The sequence below is a fragment of the Dermacentor andersoni genome, chromosome 1, assembly GCF_023375885.2.
Source record: "Dermacentor andersoni chromosome 1, qqDerAnde1_hic_scaffold, whole genome shotgun sequence".
Classification (NCBI taxonomy): domain Eukaryota; kingdom Metazoa; phylum Arthropoda; class Arachnida; order Ixodida; family Ixodidae; genus Dermacentor; species Dermacentor andersoni.
This window is the reverse complement of record NC_092814.1, coordinates 109,310,178-109,337,189: the sequence shown is the minus strand read 5'-3', so window position 1 is coordinate 109,337,189 and position 27,012 is coordinate 109,310,178. Positions and strand designations below refer to the sequence as shown.

The 27,012-nt window shown below is 48.1% G+C and overlaps 1 protein-coding gene across 1 annotated transcript in view; it reads right to left on the bottom strand.

Annotated features, from left to right (window-relative positions):
• The window catches only part of LOC126545605 (coactosin-like protein), an 829,152-nt gene that overhangs the window by 273,611 nt on the left and 528,529 nt on the right, over positions 1-27,012 (bottom strand). Inside the window, exon 5 of the mRNA XM_055061883.2 lies at positions 2,069-2,195. Within this exon, the coding sequence (XP_054917858.1) occupies positions 2,069-2,151 (83 nt within the window). The 5' untranslated portion in view covers positions 2,152-2,195. The remainder of the gene's footprint in view (positions 1-2,068; positions 2,196-27,012) is intronic.

Genomic DNA, 27,012 nt, shown 5'->3' with positions numbered 1-27,012 from the left:
AACAGGCTTGACTAGGTCCGTACCCCTTAGAAATGGCATACAGCGAGAAGAGCGTGGTCTAACCAAACAAGTTACAGATTTGTAGTACGTATGCATTGACAGTAAAGATAGAAAATAATTATGTTTGTCTTGCACAACAATTAAGACAACCATATATAAAATATGTAAGCAATGGCAAATATCAATTTGAACAGAATATATATATATAAAAAAAAACAAGAATAAGCTTAAAGTTGAGAGTATGACGGAAGCCCGTCTGGTCGGGATGATGCATACTTAAAAGGAAGAGGTCTGAACACCGACCAAAATGGTTTAAAATAGTTATTTACGTTTCGGCTCCCCCACGGGAGACTTGTTCGCAATGAACGAAGCGGCAGAGCTGGCGCCCCTTTTTTATGTGTGTCTCAAAACATGACTAAGGCACCTACCTCGCATACACGGGCGGCAGATTGCCTTCGTTGCGATTAAGAGTGTGCGCCGTGGTTTGGAGGATTAGGGACTTAAGATAAACACGCGAAGAATGATTTCGTTCCTTGGCAATCACGCGAGATTTCTCCCAGTTAATCTTATGTGATGTGGCTGCGCAGTGTTCGGCCAAGGCATTCGATGCAACGTGTCGTTTCTGGACGTCATTCATGTGCTGCTTAACGCCTGAAACGTAAATAACTATTTTAAACCATTTTGGTCGGTGTTCAGACCTCTTCCTTTTAAGTAAGAATAAGCTTACTAATGAAGTTAGAATACAGAGCTAATAGATCTGGGATATACAAAGGTATGGGTAATAATTAGCGCAAAAAGAAACAAAAAAGTAGTGGCGATACCTCTTGAAGGATGAAAAACTGTGATTCGGAGGAGTTAGTTGGGACACTGAGAAGAAATACTAAATTGGTTTAGTTGGATAAGAGATTACTTGAGAATTATTTGGTTAATTTCGCGGTAATAACTTAACATTAGAAGAAAAAGAATGAATGCTAATGTTTCATTCTTTTAATTCTGCGCCATAAGCCACGTGCGTTTGTCAGTGCGACGTCACGGATTTTAAAGTATAGTTTTTCGTTGTTGTTGTTTCGACCGTTGGGGGGATCAGTAAACGTTCTTGAATATTGCGATGCGGCAACGTTTGGTTTCTTTACCATACATTGCAGTGCATCTTTACCGATAAGACATTGGCTAGACCCGAGAAGATCCTTGCAAAATTCATTATGTCACGGCTGGGTGGTGCAGGAATTTCCCGATAGCGTCGCTACCAGTCTGTCGTTCTTGCGTATCTTCTGGCTTACCAAGCCTTTCCTCACGGTGAGAGTGGCTTTTTTGTATTTTGGAAGCGTAATTAATTTATACAGCTCAAGTACATTTTTCACTTTAGTGTTTCTTTAACATCGTCGAAATCAAACAACGTAAAGAGAACAAAGGACCATAGAATCAGACAACACGAGCGCCGTAATCCCAACGAAATGTTTTATTGCACTGACTAGACAAGGTATACATACATACAAAGGCACGTGGTGCATGCAAAACATGCAAGCGGCATCGGCAAATCACGCCACTCATAAATTGTATACCTTTTTGTTGTGCGAAGCTGGAAACGTCTGGCTAACACAGAATGAATAATTTTCATAAATTCTTAATCTATTTGTGTGATTATATAGTTTTTTGTTCCCTTCGCGCTGTTAGATTTCGACGATGTTAACCTTGCGACGCTCTGTTATATTTCTTTTATTTTTACAGGAAAGAATCACGCAACAAGAGAATCTGCATTGTGGTTGAACACAGCGTCACAAAATTTTGTAGCTATAGCCCAACTGTTCTCGTCTGCGCCTGCTGATATTTCTGCGTGCGTCTACGTTAATCCGTGCTTTGCTAAAATCGTTCTACCGTTGCTTTGTATCGATTTGCCACTTCAATGTGGATAGTTGGTGCATTATTTCAAAATATTGTGCATCCAGAAATACATGGGTGCTGAAACTGCAAAAGATGATGACGAAAGCTTGTCACGCTATTCAGGTGAGAGCGTAATGAATTCTGCAGGAGCGGTTGTGGTGAAGTCATAGCAAAGCAACTGGCTTACGGTTCGATGGGTCCAGCAAGACAACCGCCAGGGTGGTTGTGATGACGTTGAAGGGCTGTGATTGTCAGACGGAAGCCCGTCATGCATTTCAGGGTCACACCTCGAAGCAAGCAGACGGCCAGGTTCTCTGACGGCAAAGAAAGAGGCTGGCCTTTAATGTACTCATCAGTGTTCTCTTCAAATTTCACACATCAAATTACAAGTATTAGGCGTACTTCTCAAGCAACTGCTCGAAGAATTCAGGCGAGAACGTAAGCACGGTACAAGAAACAAAACATATATGCTCTAATAGTCCGTCGACAAGTTTTGCATGGTCGGAGAGTCTTTGTCCAATCGTGGGCTCCGGTTCTAAGCTTCATTGTGTTTTGTGAGTAGTTTATTAGCCAGAAACTGATTTCTGAACTCCTGCAAAACGTTTTTCTGTGGATTTGAAGTAAATAAAACCGAGGTCTAGGAATTAATATGACCATTCCGCGGCAGGTATACATATAGCTAAGCACTGTGACCTCTGGTCTTAGTTTTGCATCATGCTATACAATATTGCTAAGTGCGTGGTTCGCCTCCTCAAAAAAAATGAGCACGCGAGCTCATAGAAAAGCTACTCTCTCGCTGCACAGGCCCACACCGGGTACGTCGTGCCGTGACTGCCGTTCCATACGAGATCGTCCCCGTTGCCCCCATGCACTATCTCATCTGCACCCCAGCACAGTGCACGTGATGTTGCACATGTTGCACGACTGAAACCTTACCGCTCTGCCCTAGCTACCGATTTGTGGACGCGCCGGGAAGGCACTTCTGCCGCCGTGGATGCCACATGCGTTCGGCTCTTAAAAAGATGAGTATGCTCGGCTGACGAATACGACGACAAACTGGTCGCCTGGCTCGAGCTTCCAGCGACATTGGCCAGCGATGCCATTGATATTGTAAATATATCCTGAAATAGTCTTCAGTTTACATTACTGCTTTATTCCCGTAACAATATATACAAGAAATACAGCCGTAACAGGCATAACAAAAGTCATTGAAGCGCAAGAATACCACCTGAATGAAAAGCAAATTGTATCGTAGTCCCGTCTCACGGCACGGCGCATATCCTTGTAAAGGTGGCTAGTCAAGTTGGACATCGCTAAATGAAAGCAATAACGTACATCGGCCGTATAGGTAAACGGGTAATCAATGCCATCAGGCAGCGCTGTACGCCGTCTGAGTGGTGTGCTAGCTTTTGCTCCTGACGCGACTCCACATAGAATGAAGGTTTCATGCTTTATTTTAGGCCGCGATACTTAACGCGCTCGCTTCGATAGCATTGCTAAAACGAAAACAAATACTGCTCTTTCAAAGCGCTTTGATAGTATGGAACGAAAAGGCGAAAACACGCCTTTCGGCCGTCATGGGGCCGTCATCGGAAAGTAAGCGACACTAAAATAAGCCGCCACAAAAGAGCGAAAGCCATAAGGCAGCTCTTCAAGGAAAGCAAACAGAGGCTGAGAGAAAGATAGAGAGAGCGAAAACAGTCAACAGGAAGCGGGCGCTAAGAGTCGGCCACTTTGGCTGAGAAACACGAAAACAACCTCGGAATTGGCAATCCCTGGCTGAACGGTAAAGAAGGGGGGTTAAAAAGAAAAGCTAACCTCGACACAGCGCAATTGTTCCCTGGCGTCGTATATTTCGAGGAGAAACGCTGACGGCAATTTCTCCTCAAGGAGTCGACTTGGAGTTGCCGACTTCATGATGGTCGAGTCAGTGAAAGAATAGTTGGCGGCGGGAGAATAAAAATAAAAATAAAGGTATGTTGGCGGTGCTAGGAACCGTCGTAAACGGGATGCGCGGCCCAGGAAAGAAGTCTTTGCACCAGCCGGGCTTAAAGGAGACACGCAATTGGGGCCGAATTTTTACCGGCTTTTCCGCCCTGCGGCCAAGCACAGGGGGCAGTACAAGAAACAAATCCCAGGTGAGGCAAAGAAATAGAACATAGAGAAGGCTGCAGCAAGTGTCGCGCTTGTGTGTGACACAGCAGTCGAGGCCACTCGGGGCCTTGGCAGTGCACTTCCCTTTTAGTTTGCTGCACCCAATAGATGCTGCTTAGGCGCAAGTCAAGCGGCTCGCTCCTTCAGCAAGTGGCTCCTCTTCGTCGAACCTCGGTCGCGAGTGGTGGGTGCTTTCCGCCGAACGGGCGCCGAGGAGGGAATCGCGGTCGCCCGCCAAGGAGTTTCCATAATCGCCTCTGAGTGGACAAAAGATTTCCGCCGCGTCGGCGCTAATCACGTCCGCAGGTAATTAATCTTTATCGACCTATACGCTCGCCTCGGTGCATTGTGTCCTCGGCTGAAGCGAGCACATGGGAACAAAGCGGCGCGGTTGGGCACGGGCCAAGCGAATACGACACGGGGGCGTCGCACCGAATACGGCCGCTGCAGGGCATGTAGGAGATCCGAGGCGGAAAGAATCGCGCGCCCACGCAACTTCCCCATCGTCCTCTCTGCCACTGGCGGCCTTGTATTTGCACACTGCGAAGGACACACGTATTGCTCTCCAGTGTGATGAACAGGTCGAGTAGACGTGTTCGCGGGTCCGGCGAGCGGGCATTCATGGAGGCACAATCACTGGGCGAAGCGTTCAGATGAAGCGACCGCGACCTGCTGACAATCGTACAACGTGCACCGCAAGGGCTGACCTTTGTCTATCCCGCCATTGGTGTTTACTCGACGCGGCACTGGTAATTAGGCTCGGCAGAGCACGAGTTGGTGGACCAAGCCCAGATTAACGACATCCCTGCGCTGTCCTGCAGCCAAAGAAAAGTAAGAAAAATAAGGGCCTTACTCAGAGTCACAGTGTGAAGTGAGGGATCTGCACACAAACGATGACAACGTTTCGATCGGAAAAGCAACGCAACACATGCATATGGCGCGAAGTTAATAAAAAGCAGTCCTTCTGAAGTACTCTGCTAAAGTAGTGCCTGTTCGTGTGTACAACTTTGTTCCACGACAATAATCACCGTCCAAGAAGTCGTGCTGTTGCGCTGTTTGGTCGAATGCTGGTAGGGAATACTGCATCACATGCCTTTCGCCATAACGCAGGCAGAGGAAGTGGGCAAGCAGAAAAAGTTTAGCGCCAGACGAACACAACGGCCGCCTAATTGTGACTTATATAATACACGGGGGGCTGGTTTTCTGGGCAATTACTTGGTGTCGGCAAGCGAAGAGACGCGCGTAGCGCTTGTGGCATGTTTCTCCTCTTCTCAAAAAATGTACGCTGCTGTGTTCCTTGCTAATGATAATAGCAAGTGCTCTGCATGTTTCCCTTGTGTAACGTGGTGTGCCCCTCCTATCTTCCCGGAGCTCCGGACGCCCGCGCCGTGCCTCACAGGTAAGTACACGGCACACAGCATGTAGCAGCAGAAGAGGCAACAGGAATGATAATGATTCGGGGCGAAAGAGCACCCCAGAAGGCGTGATACAGTTAAAAGTTCAAACAATAAGGGGTTAATAGCTTGTCCGCAGAAGTGAAGGTATCAAATATGTTAGTAGCAGCACTTGCACTCATATAGACTTCTAAATATAAAATGACCTCACGATGACAACTGGCGTTATTGATGGATCATGAACGTGCGCTGTGAGAGCTAGCGTCGTATGAGGGATCATTAGGCCACATATTCTTGGCACTCTTGACAGTTCTTTTTTTTTCAACCCACAAGCTGTGTGTTGAAGCCTCTATACATCCTGTGAGTGTCATAGTGAGCAGTAACTTTTGGTATCAAATTATTTTTTGTCCAACGAGGGGCAGCCGGCACCACCGCCAGGAACTGAAGTATGCTTATATCCTGTGGGAGAGAGAGAACAGAAAAAAGATAGATAGCTTGGAAACACCAGAACAACGCCTAGGGATTTGGATTAAGAATGTTCTGTGCATTCTTTTTCGAAGGATCAAGGAAGCTGCGCTGTTTCTGATACCTTTACACAACACAAATGTTAGACGGCACGAGCAACAAACCAGCAGGTCAGCCCCCCCACCCCGATGTGCGAAGTATATCTACATATATACATATTCTTCAACGTTACTTTGCAACCAGAGAAGAAATGTCAGCGTATCTCTTACACGTCGTTTCATTCTCCTAAACTGCTTCCGCGACGAAGAAAACTTTCAACAAGGAATGTGATGTGCACATAAAGCTCTCACCAAATCTCTGTGTGCTGTGGACCGCAGAGGTTTATGCCCTGCTGCCACTTTGCTTTCTGCGACGTCAAGGCTTGACCCCGCAACCCTCCGGCTGAGGCATGCTCGTGGCGCCGTTTGAGCGTTTTGTTTTCATTCTCTGCTTCGTGCACTTACCCGTTGGCGCTAAAGAAAGCTACCGCTCGGTTCCTCTTTCGAGGCGCACGCTGACCGAACGACTTTCACTCTAGCGGAGACGCGAGTTCAGTGACGCGGACAAGTGAGAAAGCCAACAAAGCGACGGTGGCTGGGCGTCGTGTTTCTGACACTCCGATTAGCCACGCGGGATCCTGCTGGACAAAGCGTGGCCACGTTGCAGCGACAGATGCGCACCCCTTGTCGTCGTGCCGGCCGTTCTGCGGCGTCAGTGCCATTCTATTCGCTCCCCTATATAACCGCGCTTTCTAAACGACGGTTAGTAGCAGCGCCGCTATACCAACGATTTTTGAAACAGTTAGGGACGTATGCATCGAAAGCGGTTGCCTCACATCATCCTGTTTTTTCTCTCTCAATGATGCCAGCCATGCTTGTGCGCAAGGTGTCAAACTGCACTGATGGGTTTGTCTCTGTGAAACCATAGTTGTGTTGGTAAACTTGTGAAAGAAGCAGTACGAAATATTCACTAGGCATGTGGGGACGTGAAATGGTGTTGTGGAAATATCTTTAGCATAACGTAAATTTTCGCAGCATTAACCGAGCCAGCTGGTCTGTTCATACACCACATCAGCGCCTCGTTAAAGAGGGGCCATCGCAAACTTTGCGCAGTGGTGTATGCCCCTCGAACAGTTGTTCTGGTCACCGCCGAACAAACGCCAAGCCAGGACGTATCTGCGTAGCCTCGGTGGTAAGTCTGTAGTCTATATATCTGGAGTCTATATCTGGAGTCTATATCTGGAGTCTATATAGACACTGTGCCCTAGCTCAAATTAGTCAAAATTCCTGCACACGCGCTTGTAGGTCTCGTCTTTGGCGCATCATGACCTTGGCTAGCTCTGATTTAGTATAAAAACACTCTTAAGGGGCAATTACTATAGTTGACTCAAAGAGACTCACGACACTAGGTCGACTTACGTACTATACGTGTGCGTAAAAATAATAATAAAAAAAAACAGACTTCATTGAATCTTCCAACCGTGAACTCACTCACTTCGACAGAATTTAGGCTTTCACGGCGGACATCACCATCTTCGACAAAACAACTTTCTTTTTCCAAGGCGCACAGTGTTTTACTCGCCCACTACAATATCGGCAGTTGCGGCCTCTTAAAGATATGCGCTGCAACCACTACTCTGTGTCTGCGTGGGGCGTAAAACCTTGCACAAACTGCAACGTGCAGGACTGTGCGACAGGACAGTCGTTCTCGCGTCTAGGTCCCGATTGCATATCGCCGCAGGGGCATGAGTTCGAAACCCAGTGACGGTTGTAGAGGACGAAGACATTTTTCTTTCTGCACGCCATGGTGAGGGCGAAGCTGTTAACGAGGAAGATGACTTTTGGCGGTGGTGTTATTACCGTGACAAAAAGGACGAACGCAGCAAGAACACAGTTTCGAGCTCCTAACTGCTTTCGCAGTTAAGAGCTCCAACACTGACAGCACAAGAAAAACAGTACATGTATTTAATGCCGATGCAGGCTGATGTAACGACATCCATATGGGCTTACAGAACTGCACCCTTTTGTTCCAAGTAATTTCTTCGCTCGCTCCCCCCTCTCTACACACAAAGAGCATCTGTGTACGTGGCAACTCATTGGAAACATCTCCGTAGAGTGTATTTTAAAGCGCTCCAAGATACTTGAACCAACACATGTATTTTCACAGAATACATAATCCGCGTCCTTGATCCTATAATGACTACTCGTTTAGACGCATTACACAAAAGGAGGAGAGAAAAAGAAAACGGCCTTGTTGAATACAGGTGTTAACTATTTCTCTTTTTGTGCCGTTTGTCTAAAGCCGCCGATTCAAGTGCTGTGTAACAGCGCTAACCGCGTTTAGCCATAACCGCGGGTATATTAACGACGTTTAAGGCCGCCCATGTAAGAAAGGTATTCGCCGTCACCATGGGCTCCGGCGACGGCGTCTACCGGTCACCGATAACACGAAAGACGAAGCAAGCGGCTGCAGCTCGCCGTACTCGCTCCGCAGTACAGGGTGCCTCGACGGCGGGAGGCGGCGCTGATATCGAGGCGCCCTACTCCGCAGCTGCTCGCTCTATACCATCTAGTGAATCGTCCACCAGGCAGAGCCCAACCATGAGCCCAACCATATTCATTACTGTCGCCTGTTGCAGCACTGTTGGAACCCAACGGCGGCACATTAAGCGCGCTCGGCTACGGAGCGGGAGTACTAGCAGAGGGGCAGAAGATCAAATCCTTACCTCGCGCTTTTTTATTTTATTTTTAGAGCGCAGCTCTTAAAGGGACCCTGAAACAATTTCGACGATTTTGTACAAACGTACTGAGCCGTTAGAGTAGGTCCTTTCTGATCATTAATTGACGCATCTAAGTGCTCCGCGTAGAGCGTGTAATTTATGATAATGTTTTAAAAATCTACATCGCTGCCGATCGCAGCACACTGCTCGGCGGAATTTTCAGCCGCCCCTACCCATATGACGTAAATCACCCAATTGACGTCAGTAGGGCGAGCTATCCGATTGGCTGCCCAGGGCGCGTCATCGATAATTCTTCCACCTTTATGGTGAACAAATGATGTTCGTAATAGTTGGAATGTTAGTTAATTTGTTTCTATAAAAAGAAAGTAACAGAAAGAGAATGCATAAGAAGAATTTCTCACTACACTTAAGCCCTTCCGGCACGCAGCAAGCGTTGTCTTCTTGTGTTACAACGTGCTCCGTCTTGACGAGAGCTCCGCGGTCAGTGTCAGTCTGTCTTTTCGTGACCACCATGAATCGCCTTTGTTGCGTTGTGCGCTGCAAGCGTAGCGACTGGCAATATGTCAAACTGCGACATCGCGTCTCTCGGCAAGGCAGCAGACGAGTGGAGTGGCTGCAGCGCATCTGACTGTCGCTATCTTACCGGCGTCAGAATTTGCGCGTTTGTGGCCGTCCCTTTACACTGGAGGATTACTACCACAATAGCGTTTCGCGAGTCTGGTATTCGGGTAAACGCAAGCGAGGGGACAGGGCCTGGCCGCTTGACCTTGCCGTTTCACGGGATGAGCAGAAGTGCAAACGTGAATGATCTTCACGGTGCAGCCATTTGGTGGCACACAGCTCAACCAAACACAGTAGCAGTAACGAAGTGTATTCTTCTTTGCTGCTGGTGTAAATTTTGCGCAGGAGCGTAATCGTTAACATGCAGATTTTGTAAATGTTTAAAATGTTTTACACTTGGTTATAGCAATATTAGCTCTCTGGCTGGTTAAGCTCTGCGTGAACAGGTGGATGGACCGTGCAGACCGATCAGGTCGCTCACGTACGTCTACGCTAAAGTTCCTTCATCAGCTTGAGTTTATGCCTCGGGCCATCCATCGAAAGGCCCAGCGCGCCTGTGGTTACCGGAATACCAGACACGTTCGGCGCTGCGACAGAATGCTCGCAACGGACGCTGCTTCGATAACTCTCGCTTGGGATGGACTGCCAAGCAGCTGCCGGAGAGGTTGGAGAGTCTTCGCGCGCTCGCTCCTAGAGAACCGGAAGTACACGACACGAAGTGTCATCATGACGCAGAGCCAGTGAAGGCGGAGCTTAGCCCCGATCACTCAGCGAACGAGTTGAGGAGAAAATGCATGGATATGGAGGAGGGTAACTTATAATCGCCCGTAGCTCTCTTACTATGAGACGTTTCAGACAAATTGTGGTGGGAATGAGTAACTTTAGCTGTACCCCACGCGTCTGCAAAATTTGTCCGAACCGTTTCGGCGGCCCTTTAAGAGGCCGTTCCTGCGGCGAGCTTCGGAGGCGTCGGCGTAACCGAGCGAACGAGTGCCGCGAAGAATGAAAGCGAACGCGGAGCGCAGTCCATGATTACTTTGTTTAGCGCAAAACAACAGACACAACAAAGACGAAAGGACAAAGCGTAGTGTCTGTTGTTTTGCGCTAAACAAAGTATTCATGGATTCGCACCAACTAGCCCGCCAACGCATTGTGCGGAGCGCAGTCGTATGTCAAAGAAAGGCCCTAGCGAAGAGAGGAGGATAAAAGCGCAGGGGAGGGTGCAGTGGAAACATGAAGTGCAAAGCGGAGCGGAGGGGAGATGGCCTGCGCATGCACTGAGTTGCCGGCGGCCACGGCTTCCGCAGCCGCGTAGGCGATCTCGTCTGCGCTTCCCGGCGGGGTGGGGGGGGGGGGGGGGTGATAAGGGTGCCGTGAGCTGGAAAGGCTACGCTCATGCGCTGAGTTGCTGAGGTCAGTCCGTGGTACCAGCGTGTGTGACTGGAATCACAGCTCCTGCAAGGGGCGATGGCGAGCGGCTACGAGTAATGCTCGATGTGACGCTCCCTTGGGTGTTGTCGCCGCTGACACTGGCGGCACGACTTCCCCGCAACGAAGGGCCGCTCTCGTCGTTGGTGGAACGAAAGCGTGAAAATAAAAGCGTAGTGCCATGCAAGAAGGGCTGTGCGGCGACGATAGCTACGATATGGCCCTGCAGAGTAGCGCGCGTCGTTTGTTGGAAAAAAAGCGCTGCATGAGCAGTGTGTCTGCGGTGGCTGCTGTGAATCGCACCCACGCGTCACCCACGCGGTGTCTCTCCCGATCTCCCTATTAGCGACGCAGACGTCCCACACTTCACTCCGTATGGAACGTGCTGCGCGCGTTTTGAACGCTAGCTGGTACGCATTAAAGAGACTGCCAATTGGCCAGAATGCGTTGTCAGACGTTGATGGAAATGAAATGACCATGATTTAGAGTGGTACAATTCAGCCCGCTGTTCGCGATTTAAGTAGGAATTATCATTTTAAACTGGCAAGGAAAGTCTCAAAAACCAGTAAGTGGCGAGGCCTGGCGGTGAAATCTCGGTACTTCGGATGTAGTCTATGAGATTACTGTACGTAAGTCAGCTTTTATTAAGTACAACATAATTACTGCTTAAAATTGTAGTTGCGATGTTATTAGACTCTTGCACTCTATTCTACGCTTCGGAAATCAAAAGCGCACGCATGGCTACGGCAACACGCTGAATTGCGTATCACGTGTAAAGGCGTCGTTTCGTTTTCGATCCGATTGGTTTCGTTGTTACTGGTTAAATACCAAAGCAGTTGAACAGGGAACCACGAAAATATGTAACTATTATCGCAGAAATACTTTAACACTTCGGAAAGCATGAATCGCAGGAACGTTGACTTTATAAACAAACTAATACTTTGTGACAGGTATGGCCGCACTTGTCTGCCTCCCACTAATGCCGTCGTACGATCGTTATCGCGCTCATCTATCAGCGTTTTGAGCATGCTTGCAGTGAAAGACTACATCCTCCCTGCAGATCGAAAAATTCGGATTAAAAATGGTCCACGGCGTTTTCCGCGTTACCACTTCATCATCAGACACCCTGACGGGTAAGTTCTCCATTGCATTAAAAAAGAATAGGCACCGTGAAAATTGGTCGTCAGTCCCTTTAAGTCTTCTGTGCTGGTCGGCGCGCCATTATTTTAAACGCGTAAGCATTTCCGTGCTTCTCACTCAGAAAAACCGTCCGTTCGTCCGTCCCGTGAGGCGATCGTTTTCAAGATATAGGCCGCAGCAGCGAGCGACTTTACCTTCACGCTGCCTGTCGCTTCCACGCGAACGCAGCGGCGAGAACAGAGCGCTCACGAAGCTCTCAGTACATGCCGCACCCTGCCCTTTCTCACATCGCTTTGAATATATGTGCCCAGGTGTCTCTTTTCAACGCGAAGCGGTTAGAGCACAGCGCGCGAAGCTATCAGCAGTCGACTCTCCGTCAGTCTCCGTCCGCATCGCAGGTGCTTTCAAGATTAGGTCCGCGCCGCCGGGCCATACGCAGCCGCCGCCGGAGTATACGGCTGATCACGGTTCATAACCGTTCTACGCGGATCGATAAGGCGCTAAAGAGCGATACTGGCTGATAGTGATTGGAATGTCATCAGCGCCCCGGCGCTGCGAACTGCAATAGTTTGCTTGCCTTAGAGTGTACTAGACTATACTCAAATGGACCGAACGGCACTCTCTCGCTGAGGCGCTGTGTGCGGAAAAAATTTGCGAGGGCGCTGTGATCGAACTGGATAGGGGTGGAGACGCGCATCGCGGCACATTCAACGTGATTTCGCTGCGGGCCCTGAGACCGATTGCGCGTACGCTCTGATAATAGTGCTTCATTTCGATCGCAAATTTTTATTAACACCTTTTTGCTACGTATACATATTTCAGGCATGTGTTATACAACACGACGTCCTCAATTTTGCTGTCGTTGTCAAGTGTGTCGTCTGCTAGCGAGCGCGCGTTCTTGCGCGGACGCTGGCGGACGCCCAGTTTTTCTTGCAAAAAGTCTGTGCAGTAAAATTTTGTATGGTTTTACTTGCATTGGTGCGCCCGCGACTCTTGTCGGCCGGTACCAATTGTAGTTTTAGCCAGGTGAACTGCTGTGTTTAATACTGTTTTCTAAATGCAGCGCGTAATTTTTCCCACAGAGGCCGCCTATCTGCAACATGAAGCTACGTAAGAAAATTTTATTGATATCGTGTTACTTGACGCGCGTTTCTTGGTGGAATATTGATCAGGGACAATGATCAAAGAAAACAATATTATAGTGAAATAAACCAGGTTCATTAGCTGCGTGGTGCGAAGAGATGCAGATGACCAATGTACTTCTAAGTAAATCTAAGGGTACATAGACACATATCTCCATGACATATATGCAAGAGAAAAAGTATAAAATATTCTAAATGCACTGATTGAAGAAGTGAAAACATCCGACCGCAATGCGTCTTTCTTTTGAAAGCTGCACCATGCCCCAGGAGAACCAATGGACTTTCAATTATTGGACCTTAATATAACAATAGTGTTAGGGAAAATATATTGCCTACGTACTCAGATTGAATCGGGGAGATCGGGAAGTCTTTACCAAAGTAATCTCCGTGGCTTGTCTGGTGATTTCCTTCAGCATGCCAGCAGGCGAAATGAAGCAGATACATATAGTCTAATCGAATTATGTTTGATATTCATATCGCGTTCGACTTCAGAATTCACTATTAAAAATTGTTGAAAAGCCGTTTGTGTTCGAATGTAAGGAATAACATCACTTCTGAAGCCTCAAATGTGAGGGGCCGATTCAAGTGAGTACTCTTATTCCGAATCATTGTGCTGCTGGAGAGTCGTGGCTGTTGCTTCCTGAGAGAATTAACAACGCACGGTAGCTCATTGGTTCTGGTGAACAAGTTCCTAGCTGTCATTCCATATAAACGCCTCGTTTTGGGGCAGCCTGTAAATCTGCAAACTTTGTTTAGGCAAGGAAAACATTTTTTTGACAGTCTCACCATACCTGCAAGACTGCAACCCAATAAAACTGGCTTCCCAATGTGGTAGCACACTTATCTTCTTCAACAAACACAGCCGATCTACAAATATCTCTACGTGTATGTGAGGCATGCCGTTTCTTTAAATGCTTCATTATTTTCCTTATGATATATAGTGCACCGGATAACTGAAAACAGCCGTTTATATTGCAGAAGCTGCTTAGTTGAGCGGACGTACAGTTGGGAATGGAATTAAATTGAAGGCATGAAACATAAGACAAGCGTAACATGTTTTTCTCAGAAATCAGACTCGAGAATGATTTCTTTCGTTTACACCCCTAGAAAAAAGCCGAAGGACGCAGCTACCTTCTTTTTTTCTTGTGTTTTTTTGTAATTGAACAAATTGTAGCGTTTTACGCCTGGCGATATGCTTATGAGGCACTCTGTTCAGTTCTCACTGCTGGAATTCTTTAACGTGCGCCTAAACAGAATTACACGAGTGTTTTTTCCATTTCCTTTCCATCGAATTCCGGGACCTGGTTTGGACCCGTGAGCTTGAGTTTAGCAGCGCAACGCCATATCCACTTAACAGCGAAGGTGTTAAGGGCTACTTTCCCAACTATAGCGTCCGCTTGCAGAAAAAATCCCGAACATAGTACAATGCCAGGCCGACGACCCGCGGTGGAGGTGACGCAGGCGTTAAGCACTCACCATACGTGGACCGATCCCGAAGATAGTACAATACCGGGCCGACCCGCGGCGGAGTTGCAGTTCGCTATCAAGGGGCCCACATACGCAGCTTCGCTGGTCATCCTTCTTCACAGAGTGGAAGGGCACCGAGTTTTGTTGTTGTTAAGCATGGACTTCCAGCTTACGGGCCAAAGCATGGCTTACGGGCCAAAGATTAGCATATATAATCGCTACCTAAAACTATTTTCGGCACCTGAGTGCCGTCCGCAATAAAATAACTCGTGCCAATTACTCCGCGTTGTGTTACGCGAGGAAGACGGAAACATGAATGGTAGGTTGCAGTGCAGTTTTTTTTTTCTTGTTTTTTCTTTTTCTTTTTTCCCGTAAATCTGAGCGCAGGGCGCCGGATGAGGCCGATATGTTTTGATTGTTTGAAGCGGCAAGTAGGACCTTTACATATGTTTTTTCGTCTGCGCTTCGCAAGACCTATCGATGAAACACTATATGCGCAACAATACACACGAGGTATACACACTGCTTGAAGAACAAGAAAAATATTTGTTCTCCAACGGGAACCGTGCAATAACATAGTAGCATGAAAGCCGACACTGCGGCCGCAATGCATGCGCAGTCAGCGAGCGGCATTAAAAATCAATGAAATGAAATAAAGGAGTCAAAGAAAGGCATCTATTCCTAAGGCATAAATACATGTCATATCCTATTAAAAACACCATTTGGGCGGTCTGATCGCAAACAGTAGCGAGCGCGCAAAGCAGTACGAACGACCCCGCCGAGCAGAATCGCCAGCAGTTTCCAGCGGCGCGGCCTTGATGCGGCTCTATACAATTTGATCGCAGCGCCGCCATAGTATTTTTCGTCGTCGCGCGCCTCACCGCAAAGCATGCACCGCGCCAGCCGCTCGTCCCACTCAACCGTATTCCAGTACACTGTAGCTTGCCTCATCAATTCACCTTGCGCCACCGTCCGCAGCAGTTCCTGTCGCCACAGCGCTGCCGTTTATACTGGTCGGATCAAGTTTCATAACATAGATAATGACACCGGGCTGCGTGCAGATGAGCAAGTGGCACAGTGCTTACGCACACTTGGACAAGTTCGAGAGAGGTTACTGCGTGATTTTTTTTTTTTGCTTGTACTGCTCAAGCGCGCGCTGTCTTGGTGAGGAATCGTTTTCTTTTATTTGGTAAAATAAATATGATTGCGAGAGATCTTTACGAGCCTCCATCGAATCTGTACCCTGTGCAACGTGCAATTTTACAAAGTTGACGCAAGACGCCTTGTGAAATGAGGAAATGTTTATTTGCTCTATATAAATGCTCGTTCCGGGCTTTTGGTGCATTCATCCAATGTTGGCACTAAGTAATGAGTAGTAGTTCCCGTACGAAGCTCCACCGGATGGCATCAGCTGAAAAAAAGTAAATTACAAGCATGTGTCATTTTGGCATTTAGACATTACAGGAAAACTGCATGTATATAGAGGCGAATCGTGCGAAAGTGGTGAATGGACAACATTACGAACAAAAGCAATCCGCTTTTATTAACATGGCGTAGAAAATGCCCGACTCCATCGCAAACAGTACCATAAATAAAATATAATGAAAACGTCTGATTTCCAAGCATTCTTCCATTCCCGGGCCTTATTTCCTGCACTTGAAGAACACAAATACATGGGGGACTGCACGTTATCGACACAACTTGGCCTCAGCCGACGCGATGTGTTAAGAACGGCCTGCTCAGGTACCAACCTGCAAAGTTTTGCCAGCCAGTTGCGACAGCGGCGTCGACTTTTCCTGGAAAGCCACCGTCATCCTCTAGCCAAACGACGTCACTAAGTCTACTGTGTGCGGAGGACAATGCCGCGTCCTCGACTCTCCGTCGCGGGATTGCCGAGATGAGTTCGACAAACCAGGCTTTCTGACTGAACACGCCACCGCCGACCCGGTCTGCCGTGAGCAAGGGAGCTCCCGAGGGAACGTATTTGGAGGCCCCGTCCCACGCACCGCTCCTGACGTAAGCCCCGAGTTCTGCGAAGACCGTCTGACCTCGGTTGGGGAACGTGAACCGGTGCGGAAGTGTGTGTGTGGGCCCTCCCGCTCAAAGGCAGCTCGTCTACGATGGCTGTTCGAACGGTTCTCTCACCTAGGGATCGAGGGAGGACCGAGTGTTTATAAACCGCTGTTGTGCGGCTGCTCAGTGTACTTTCTGTCGCATTCATGCTAGACTGATGAACTGCAACGTCCTTATGTAGATACTGTAAATAAGCACATATTCCTCGTTCTCGATGAGAAGCAGTCCTTCCCTTCAACAACGTCCTCAGCGTGGATAAGTTGGACGACGGCATGGGCCAGCTACCATCTAATTCATGCCCGACCCCAATCTTGACAACTGGTTGCGAACGGTGGCACTAGGTAATCCAATCCTTACAGATGGTATGCCACGTACACAGAGGTGGCCGCAACACAGGCTCCCAGCCAGACCATGCTAGACGCTCGCAGAATGCCTTCTACTGACACTCGAGACAAATGCGTGGGTGCAATGCCTGTTTTTAGCCGTTCAGAAGTCGGAATTTTCGAGCTACAAGTTCCTGGTTTTACAGCGAAGCTGTATATGACTGGGATCCGGGGATTTCTTCGTCTCCGTCGACAGAAAAATCGGTGAAAACCATTCCACGAATTGAAGAGAAAAGTTCCTAACTCCATTGGACTTACGCATGCAAGACACACCCCAGTATTCGTTTCAATAAAGAAAAGCACAAAACAAATGTCAAAACCACATGATATATGATAAGGCACGCTCGAACAATACGAAGCACGTAGCGTCAGCCGCATGCGTTTCCCGGTAGAAATTACGGTGGCATAAGCTGTATAAACTGCAGCATACGAAGCAGGGAGAGACGTCACTGCACTTTCATATGTGCAAGAAGAACCCGCCTAGCAACTGATTTCATTTGTGTTCTCACAGCGCTATGGAAAGGCCACGCATAGTTAAGACTCCCGAAGGGCAGCGTGAACACGATGAGTGGCGACGGGAATAGCAACGTCAATATGCACAACGGCGTCGTGCTCTGGCTGGACAGGACGCAGTGGTTCCTGCCCAAAGCAAGTCACGCACAGTTTGGGCGCCCGAAGAGCAGCTTCCTAACTTTGCGTGGCTTGCTTTACGCAGGAACCGCTTTGGTACAGTGTATTTATTTGTCTTGTGTCAGTGATTTCATATAGTGCATTGCTCAATCGTTCAAGGCTAGGTCACATTGGTCTATCGGGTAAGGTGCTACCACAGCTTCGCTGGGCGACCACCTTCACCGCGTGGATTGGAGCCCAATTTTTTTGGGCACCTCGGCGTCATATTTTGTCCGTTCTGCCGGCGCAAGCAACACACGCCCATGGTATCGCTCTTGACAATCGCTCGTCGCGTTTTCGACAAGCGTGAGTACCGAAAGAAGGTATGCGTTGTTGGGGAGGGGTATAAAAAGCGTGACAAACCTGGCCCCGTAATATTCAGTCAACGCGAAACAAACCAAAGTTAAACTATGCCACAGCGGTCGACCTGTCTTTCGCTACGACATGGCTGTCACGAACTGAGTCATAACGCTCTGTGCAATCAGCAGGCCCAAGAAAAGTACCCCCAAAAGTACCGAAATAAGTAACAATAACGTGGCGGGTCAGAGAAAGCGTGACAAACTTGTCCCAGTAAGAGTCAGTACACGCGAAACTAATTGCATCATAACGGCCCAGCTGCTTTTCGCTAACTGTGCCACAACGCCGGGTGCGGCCAACGTGCCCCAAAAGTACCCCAAAAATAAATAACTTAGTTACAATAATTTTGGGGGTCCGAGAAGGCACGATAAGCATGTCCCAGAAAGATTCAGTATACGCCAAACTAACTGCGTCACAACGACCGTACGACAGCATGCCCTAAGCCTAAATTGATTGAAATGCAGCGCAGAGTGTCAAACAAAATTTCTCACCTTGCCGTAATCCAGTGGCGTAGTGGTGCCGTGTCGAAGTGCAGAAGGAACGCAGAATACGCCAAGAGCCCAGGAGACCACAGCTACATAAAAAAATAAATACAAACGAGACGTCGAACACGCGAAGGCTCACATGCGCAGCCGGCCTCGCTGGCTTCGATGGCGTATCTGGCGATGCAAGGTATATGTGAATTGACCTTGGCGCATGCATCTGGCGCGTCTGGCGTGTCATTGGCTTGTCGCTATGCAAAAGAAGAAATATAAGTCGCAAGGTATAACACAGCAAGCTGGGTGACTTGGTGACTTAACATATTCCTATAGGGATGGGCGGCGCAATCCGAACGAAGGACAAAAGGAAGTGGACGATAAGTGCGCAGTATCGTCCACTTCTTGTCCTTCGTCCGGGTTGTGCTGCAGCCCACCCCTAGGAATGTGTTCGGTAACCGACTCGCCCAACTTGCTGTGTTAATTTAGTTTTTCTTCTTCAAGGGCCACCTATCCTATCTTTAACCAAGTTCTTCATGACCCGGCCTACTTGGCCGCGACAATAGCTGTGTGCGAGTGCCGTGCAAGGGTGGCGTCTTGGCATCTTCGCCATGGTACGTGTCCAGAAGAAGTGACTGCGTTCGTATCGTCCACTTCCTTTCGTCCTTCGTTCGGGTTGCGCTGCCCATCTGGTAAGGTATAAGTTCATTTATGCGCAAAACTCTTTAGTTTTAGCGGGAAAGAACAAAAAGAGAATTGTCTGTTCATTTCACATTCTTCTTTTTTTTTTAGTGCTCGCGTCAGCTAAAAGCTGGTGTGAATACCAGCGTGACGTATTTACTGTTGCCAGTTTTCGCCTAGCGTCCGCACTTGCTGAATTATTTTTCTTTATGATGTAGGTCCCAGACGCAGAAAACTGAAGTTCCCAAGATTTGGTTCTATGCCCGGAGCCTCACTGCCTAGTATTTCAAGTCGCTGCTAAAACAAAATAAGTCAAAGTAAGGAACAAACGTAAAACGACGGTCTATCGTTGAACCCTCGCATGCCGCTCAGGTGTCGTAGGACCGACGAGTGCAAAAACAGAGGTGGCTCAAGACGGACATCGTACAGTGAAAAAAGAACAGACAGAAAAGAAGAAAGAAAAACCACCAATTCGGGGTTGATTTTGGACGTCCTCGCGGCGAGGCACGCGCACGAAGGCCGGAAGCGCCGGGAAGATTGGAGACGACTTCGATTCTGAATCACGTGATGGGACTGATCAATTGACGCACGCCCGATGCAGTAACGAAAGCAGCCACACAGCGACCAAAAATAGCTTCGAGAGCGAAAGAGATTGAGCAGAAAGTGTGAGGGACAGAACCACCTCCCTATCCTTCCAATGCGGAAGAAAAAGAAAGAATAGAAAATAAACGAAGTGGGCAACTCTTCAATAAGTTTGTCCCGCTGCTGACGGCGAGGAAACGTGCGTGAAGTACTGATCAGCGAGGAGTTTGCAAGGTAAAGGACGGAGCAGCGGCACCCATTTCTCACCGTGTCAGTTTCGTTAGCATGGCAGACAATACGCGAGTGGGAGAAAATAAACGCCGCACGAGAACGGTGGCTTTCAAGGTTTTTGTGAAGAATCGACTCGTAAGTGCTCTGGCAGTGACGCTTGCAAATGGATCTCGTCGAACTGCATTGGGCTGCTGCGCGATTGAGCGGGAAGGAGCCGGGGGGAGGAAGTGTAGCCCCACATGGGCAACAGTCCTCCAGCCCCCAAGTATTTTGCGAACAATGCCATAGCTCGAGATCCGTGCTGTGCGGGACTATGCCGCATTGTTGTAACGCTTTAGTTGAGAATAAAACAAACGGTCAGCAATATATAGCGGCTTAATGCACTCACGCTGCTTCAATTGTCGACAAAAAAAAAAAAAAAAAAAGAGATGCAGACGAGCTGGTCGCGTTGCATTTTCATTCATGAAGGGTAGTCAATATATACTGAAGATTGATGAAATACGAATTCATTAGAGGGACCTCCAGGTCAATCAATCTCGTATTATGAGCGCATAATACTATTATTTCTTAATTAGAAACTCGGTCGCTCTGCTTGGTGGCTATGGCCCCGGAACGTATGAGGGCAACATCGCTTCAGCACCAAGCGGCTCTGTGCTTAGATCCAGTACGCCCTCAAGTCCTGGTTCAGTGCTAATAAAATAAATGGGATAGTCTAGTGGTATTGTAGACTTAGATCCGATCAGCAGTAAGAATTACCTGCAAACTACGAAAAACAGAGTACAGGTTTCCGTATCACCTTGCTTATGCGCGTTAATTGGTAGTGTACTTATTGTATTATTGAAACAGCTTAAAGTGCTGGCTGCCTTTTAAGACCACGCTTTTGGAATTTACGACACATCTTAGTCTCACATTAAACTCGTTTCACAAATCCCGTCATCTATCTAAAAAAAATTTCATCGCGTACCTCATAACAACTAATGAGTACGTTTCAGGCGCACCCTATGACACATTGACGCCGACTCAAAGCTTTCTGACAGATTTCAACTTAACTTAAATTGCGGTGTTTCTAACGTTTCGAAACTGCGGAGTGGGTTACGAGGGACGACATATGTGGAGGGCTTCGGATTAATTTTGACTACCTGGGTTTATTTCCCATGCATGCATGTGACACGAGTGTTCTTGCATTCCGCCTCCTTGGGAATGCGGCCGCCACCGCCGGGGTCGAACCCCCGATTTCGTGCTCCGCAGCGCAACGCCATAAACACTGAGCTGGGGCGGCGGATAACTTTCTGACAAATCAGTCGCATTATAGCATTATCCAAAGTCCTTATTGATAAGGTAGCTCGGGAGGTTCTTCACGAAGTGCCACCAAGTATCAGTACAAGTCTTTCTTTTATTAACCTTAGTCGGTGAATCTCACATTCAGATTTATTCGGCTATCCATCTTTTCAAATAAGAGTGCGTTCGTAATTGCCGTTCTTTTATACTATCAATGGTCAATCACTGCTTCAAGAGAGAGAAAGAGAGAAGAAAAAAAAAACAACGCTGCGAGGTGAACCAGAAGCCCGCCGGTTTGCCACCCCTGCGCTGGGGGAAAGTGATAAAAGGGGTTAAAGAGAGAAAGAGTGGAAGTAAGCGAGAGCACCGGTTTGCGCCAAAATGGGAATGTACGCACCTAGTCTATAAACTGCTTCAAGAAGATACGAAATAGAAAACTGGTTTGGCGCAATGTAAGGATTCCTATCGCTCCATTCTATTCCAATTATTACCATCGACCGTTCACGGCCGGTCTATTTCCGTGGTAACGTGGGCGAAGCGCTGCTCGGACAACTTATGAAGCGCGAAAAGCAACAGTACTGAAATAAAGGAGTTACATTATCCCTGTCGTGGTCTCTGGTAAATTTCACGAAATATTTCCAGCTAGGAATCTGTGCAAGTTCCTCGTGAACATCTAACATGAGACACCCTTATTCATTAAGTGCACTTACAATCGAACTAGTTAATTTATCGTATATACATTATCGCATTTACGGCTGTTACTTAAATTCACTTGGCTTTATTTGAATATTCTTCCCTTTCTGTACTTTAATCGAAAGCCAGCGTATGACTACAGGTACAGCGCGAGGAAGACAAGAAAAACAGGGGTAGACGCACACAGCTCTGCCTTTAAGCAAATTTTATTCGAAAAAAAAAAAGAAAGATACGGCACGCAGCATATGTATACTCATTATCGTACCAGCATATCCTCAGTTAAAAGATAACAGCCTACGCAGGGTTCAACAATCGAACTTGCTATCTTTACCTAAGCGACAGTTCTCCTCGGACACGTGCAATTCATTGGCGCGTGCATGCAAGTATCTCATGCTCCGACATGCGCACGCATTCTACACGGTGTCGTAATGTGAGCACGTTCTCCGCGATCTATCGCACCCAAAACAGCGCCCACGTCATCTGAGCTTCGCAACCGTTCAGCCTCGCTTCTGCGCTGGGATTCAGACCCCGAGGCCTGAATCACTGGGAGCGCGCATTTCCCACTAGAGCGGCGGTACACAACCTCCGCGAGGCGCGTCGCGTTTTATTTTTTCGCCTTGTCTCCTGCCATTAATCAGCAAATCGGGGGCATCCTAGGTGAGCATTGAGACCCCTATCTGACCTTTGGCGGTACTAATAAGCCGAAGCTACAAAACCACACCCTGGCTCGGCACCCGCGCCATGGTGGCACGCCCAAGGCTGCGGTGATTACTGGAACACCGGTGCAGGTCTCGCTCGAGAGTCACGTAGGGGGCGCGCTCGACGCCGGCCGGCGCGTCTCACGTGCTTCTCAGAATGACCCTGGGACGGGTGACATTAAAGACCTCACCCTCAGCCTATAGCGCAAAAATCACAACCCTCCCCCTCCCCCCCCCTCCCCCTGCCACCCCACGAGCTCCCTCGTGCCTGTGCATCAACTCGAACTGTGACAGGATGTGCACGGCACCGTACGAGCACCCGCGCGACCCACATCTCTCCGTCTCAGTTGCTTTCTTTCTTTATTGCCGTTCACCTTTTAACGTGCAAACTTTAGAAACCTGGCACCTACAACTCACACGTTTGTGCAAGGATCCGCCACACGGTCAGGCCACGGCTAAACGTGTTATTTTGCCATCATTTTCGTAGACGGTTCTCGGTGGTAGCATGCATATGAGCCTTCTACAAATGAAGGTGCTGCTTACAACGATCCTGTAACACACACACAAACACATACACACGCTCGCGCGCTCGCACACACGCATGGTGCGACATCAAAAAGAGTTCGAGAATACCGTTCGGAAGCCACGCACAACACAAACGCCCGTCGGAAGGAAATGTAAAATAAATATATTTAACCTATTGCACAGCGATGCTTTGAATAGTGCACGGAGGCGGATCTGCCATTACTCAATACGCCGCCGAAAGAAACTATAGCGTGCCAGCCGTAACACTATCGCGTCTAACGTAGCTATCCTTATATAGGAATCTGCCGTTTTCGCCCATTTGCAGCTTGCGCCGTTTTCTGTTGCGGGACATTGTCACTACTGCGGTAGAGCTATTACTCGTGCGAACTGGCCCTAAGACATAGCTGGCCCTTGCGCCATTAAACATCGAACATTTAATTCAATTCGTGCGAACTTTTTGCCTGCAGCGGAAAGCGGTGCGCGCTTGCGCTAGAGCCATCGTTGCAAGCTGTCCATTCGGATGGTTGAAAGTACGTGTTTCAAAAGAGCAGTGCTGCCGGAACAACGTCATAAACCAAACGGAGTACGTAGTCTGGATAACCAGTGAGCGTAGATGATGTTTTCGTTGTAGTGAGGCTATAATCGGCTGTTACTAATTCTTTCTTCCGCACTTCGATGTTTTATTCGCTCATTTTGTTAAGTGGAGTTTTCAAAAGAAAAAGGGATATATATTTCAGCTGTTTATCCCGGTCTGAACTCGCTGGACGTACAGCAGTTGCTCTCGCGACTCCCCCCAACGCCCCTTAGTTTGTAGAATACTCCTGCGCGCCTGTGCTAACTGCATGAAAGCGAATACGATGACGACTCGATCTACATTGACTGACGTCTGAGAAGATTGTCTCTGAGCGAGGAACGCTGAGAACGTTTGCGGCGCTGAAAGCAACTCTGCGAACTGTTGTATCGCACACCAGCTGTCCTGCATGAGCGTATCGCTTGCTGTTGCCTCCAAAATACATGGAAAGAAGTTACCACTGTCCGAGTCGGAGTCTGTGTCGTGCAGGCTGATATACCGGCACAAACTGTCCAGTGTAAGTGATTAGCAGTAGCTCATTGGTTATCGTATCGATGTAGTCCAACTGCGCATCGCCGAAGCGGCGTGAGTTCAATCTCCCAGTGGCGGTTACACGCATATATGTATACAGGGTGTTTCTACGAAGACTTAAACTACCGTTTAGAAATAGCCGTTTTGATTAAAGGTTCCTTCGGAGACACGCCGTCAATGGTGGCGACCATGAGGTGATGGCTGTAAGAAAAGCCTCGCAGTTGGAGAAAAATTCGTCCTGGTCTGTGATTCGAACCTGGGACCCCCGCCTTTCCGGAGTTTCCGCAGCCGGGGTTTGATCCTGTAATCTCGTGCTTAGCAGCACAACGCCAAACGCACTAAGCGACCAGGGTGGGTTGCAATCCGAAGTTTACATGATGAGTTCACCTAAAGGGATGTGTGTTTCGTCACCGCACTGACTTCTGCGCGCTTCCCTGCGAGTTACTCCTTTCTTATCTTCCATCTTCAGTCTCACTGGCGCGTCCTCTCCTCCCACACCAGTAAGCAGACTGAATACCTCCTGGTTGATATTTTTGCCTTTTGGTAGCTGTTATCGTTTTCGTAGAGACGCCACGAGTGATAGTTCGCTACCCAAAGCTATGCCACTCATGGCAGTGTGTGTGTATCTACGTGTTGTGTGTTGTGTGTGCGTGTGCATGGGACCCGTATGTTTGATGGAATGCGGAGGGCGTGACAGCACAGTGCTGTTTATTTTTCGTTTTTGTTATTGTTGTTGTTGTTTTATTCACGGTGAAACGCCGTTGTTGTATATGAAGCATTCGCAATTTAAGTGTACCAACCTATGCAGCATTGACCTATAAAACGTTCTACCTTGACCTAGGCAACAGCTCTTCTCGTGTATGGGTGTATGGGAAACCCATACCCCGTATGGGTTTCCCTTGTAGCGATTGCTTTCCTTGCAATTGCTTTCCAGTTTCCTTTGTAGCAATTGGCTGGATGTCTCATTTCATCCTTATGAGGTTTGGTCTTTACCCGTATTATGAAGTTTGGTTTTTACCCTCAAGAGAGAGATAGAGAGGGAAAAGAAACAGAAGAGCGTCTGGTTGGTTATCCTGCGCTGAAAGAGGGGAACAACAACGATGAAAAAGGGAGAGCAAAGAAAGACGTGGTTAATGCACCAGAAGAGCTGTTACCTAGCTAGGTCGAGGTAGAAAGTTCTATAGTTCAATCCTGCATAGTTCGGTACATTTAAATTGCGCATGCTTCATATACAACAACGGCATTCGACTGTGAATAATAAAAAAAAAGAAAACGAAAAATAAACAGCGCTGCACTGTCACGCCCTCCGCATTCGATCAAACATACGGGTCCCGTATACATTTATGCACGCGCACACAACACGTAGATACGCGCACACTGACATGAGTGGCATGGCTTTGGGTAGCGAAATATCACTCGTGGTGTCTCTACGAGAAAGATAACAGCTACCAAAAGGCAAAAATATCAACCAGGAGGTATTCCATCTGGTTACCTGGTGAGGGAGAAGAGGAGGCACCGGTGAGATTGAAGATGGAAGAGAAGAAAGGAGTAACTCGCAAGGGAAGCGCGCAGAAGTCAGTGCGATGATGAAACACATATCCCTTTAGGTGAACTCATATTGTAAACTTGGGATTGTAACCCACCGTGGTTGCTTAGTGGGTTTGGCGTTGTGCTGCTAAGCACGAGATTGCAGGAGCAAACTCCGGCTGTGTCGGCCGCATTTGGATGAGGGCGAAATGCAAAAACGCCCGTGTACCATGCATTGGGTCCACGTTAAAGAACCCCATTTACCCGGAGTCCCCCATTACGGCGTGCCTCATCAGCAGATGTGATTTTGGCGCGCAATACCCCAGAATTTCATCTTTAAACTTCCGGTTGTAAAGCAGTGGGCGTCTCCTAAATCGAGAGCTCTAATGATAAATGTCTAGTTTGCCATTAACTGAGTAAAGACAATAAGCTATTCAGAACTTTGTTTTCATCAAGTAAAATGTCACGAACCCTTTTTTTTTTCAGGATCCATTTTACATGCCGCCCTCTAGCGCAGCTGCTGATAACACATGAAAGGGTAGATTATAGCAGAAGGGCATCCTCACATTTAGCGCATAATTTCGTACGCTCGTGGTTAACCGTAAGGACACTGCCATTACGCAGTTTTCGTTTCCGCCTCAAAGCCAAAGCCGCTGAAGTGAATGAATCTTTTATTCAATTTTTTTTTTATTTGGTCTCGAACGCGCGTACTGTCTGCCGCCAATGATGCTTCTATTTTTCGCCCTCCCTGGTGGAAGCGAGTGCCTTGTTGGCCAGATCGTTCGTTGCTTAACGACACCAAGAGGGCGGCGAGATTCTATTTGATTTTTTGTTTTGCTTCGGCGTTTGTGTCTTGCACCCTGCCAGGCAACCATTTGTAAAAGAAAAAAAAAACGGGAAAATCTAATTGAGCAGAGTAAGGGGAGAAAAGCTCTGGCTTCACGGAAGACAGCACCGAGGCGTGGCCAGGCGGAATTGTGTACCCCCGCAGCCAATCTTGGCCCAGCCTACAAGAACGAAGTCGGATCGCGGCACCATGCAGCCTACGGTGCCTGCGTGACGCCCGAGCAGCACCGACGGGCAGCAAGTCTTCATCGCCCCCGGCGCTGTCATCGGCGACCATGGGAACAAGCCTCTAACGACAGCTCCTTGATTCCAGCAGCAGCGGTCTTTATGTCAGCAGTTGTTTTGACTTGTTGTGCGTGTAACTTTGTTCCCGGAGTTAAACTTTGTGAGATTTTCACTTTCGTTTTCTGTATCCCTTGAGTTTACTAGGATATTGACTGCTTCCGCTTATAGTTTGATGTCCACACGTATCGAGAACAA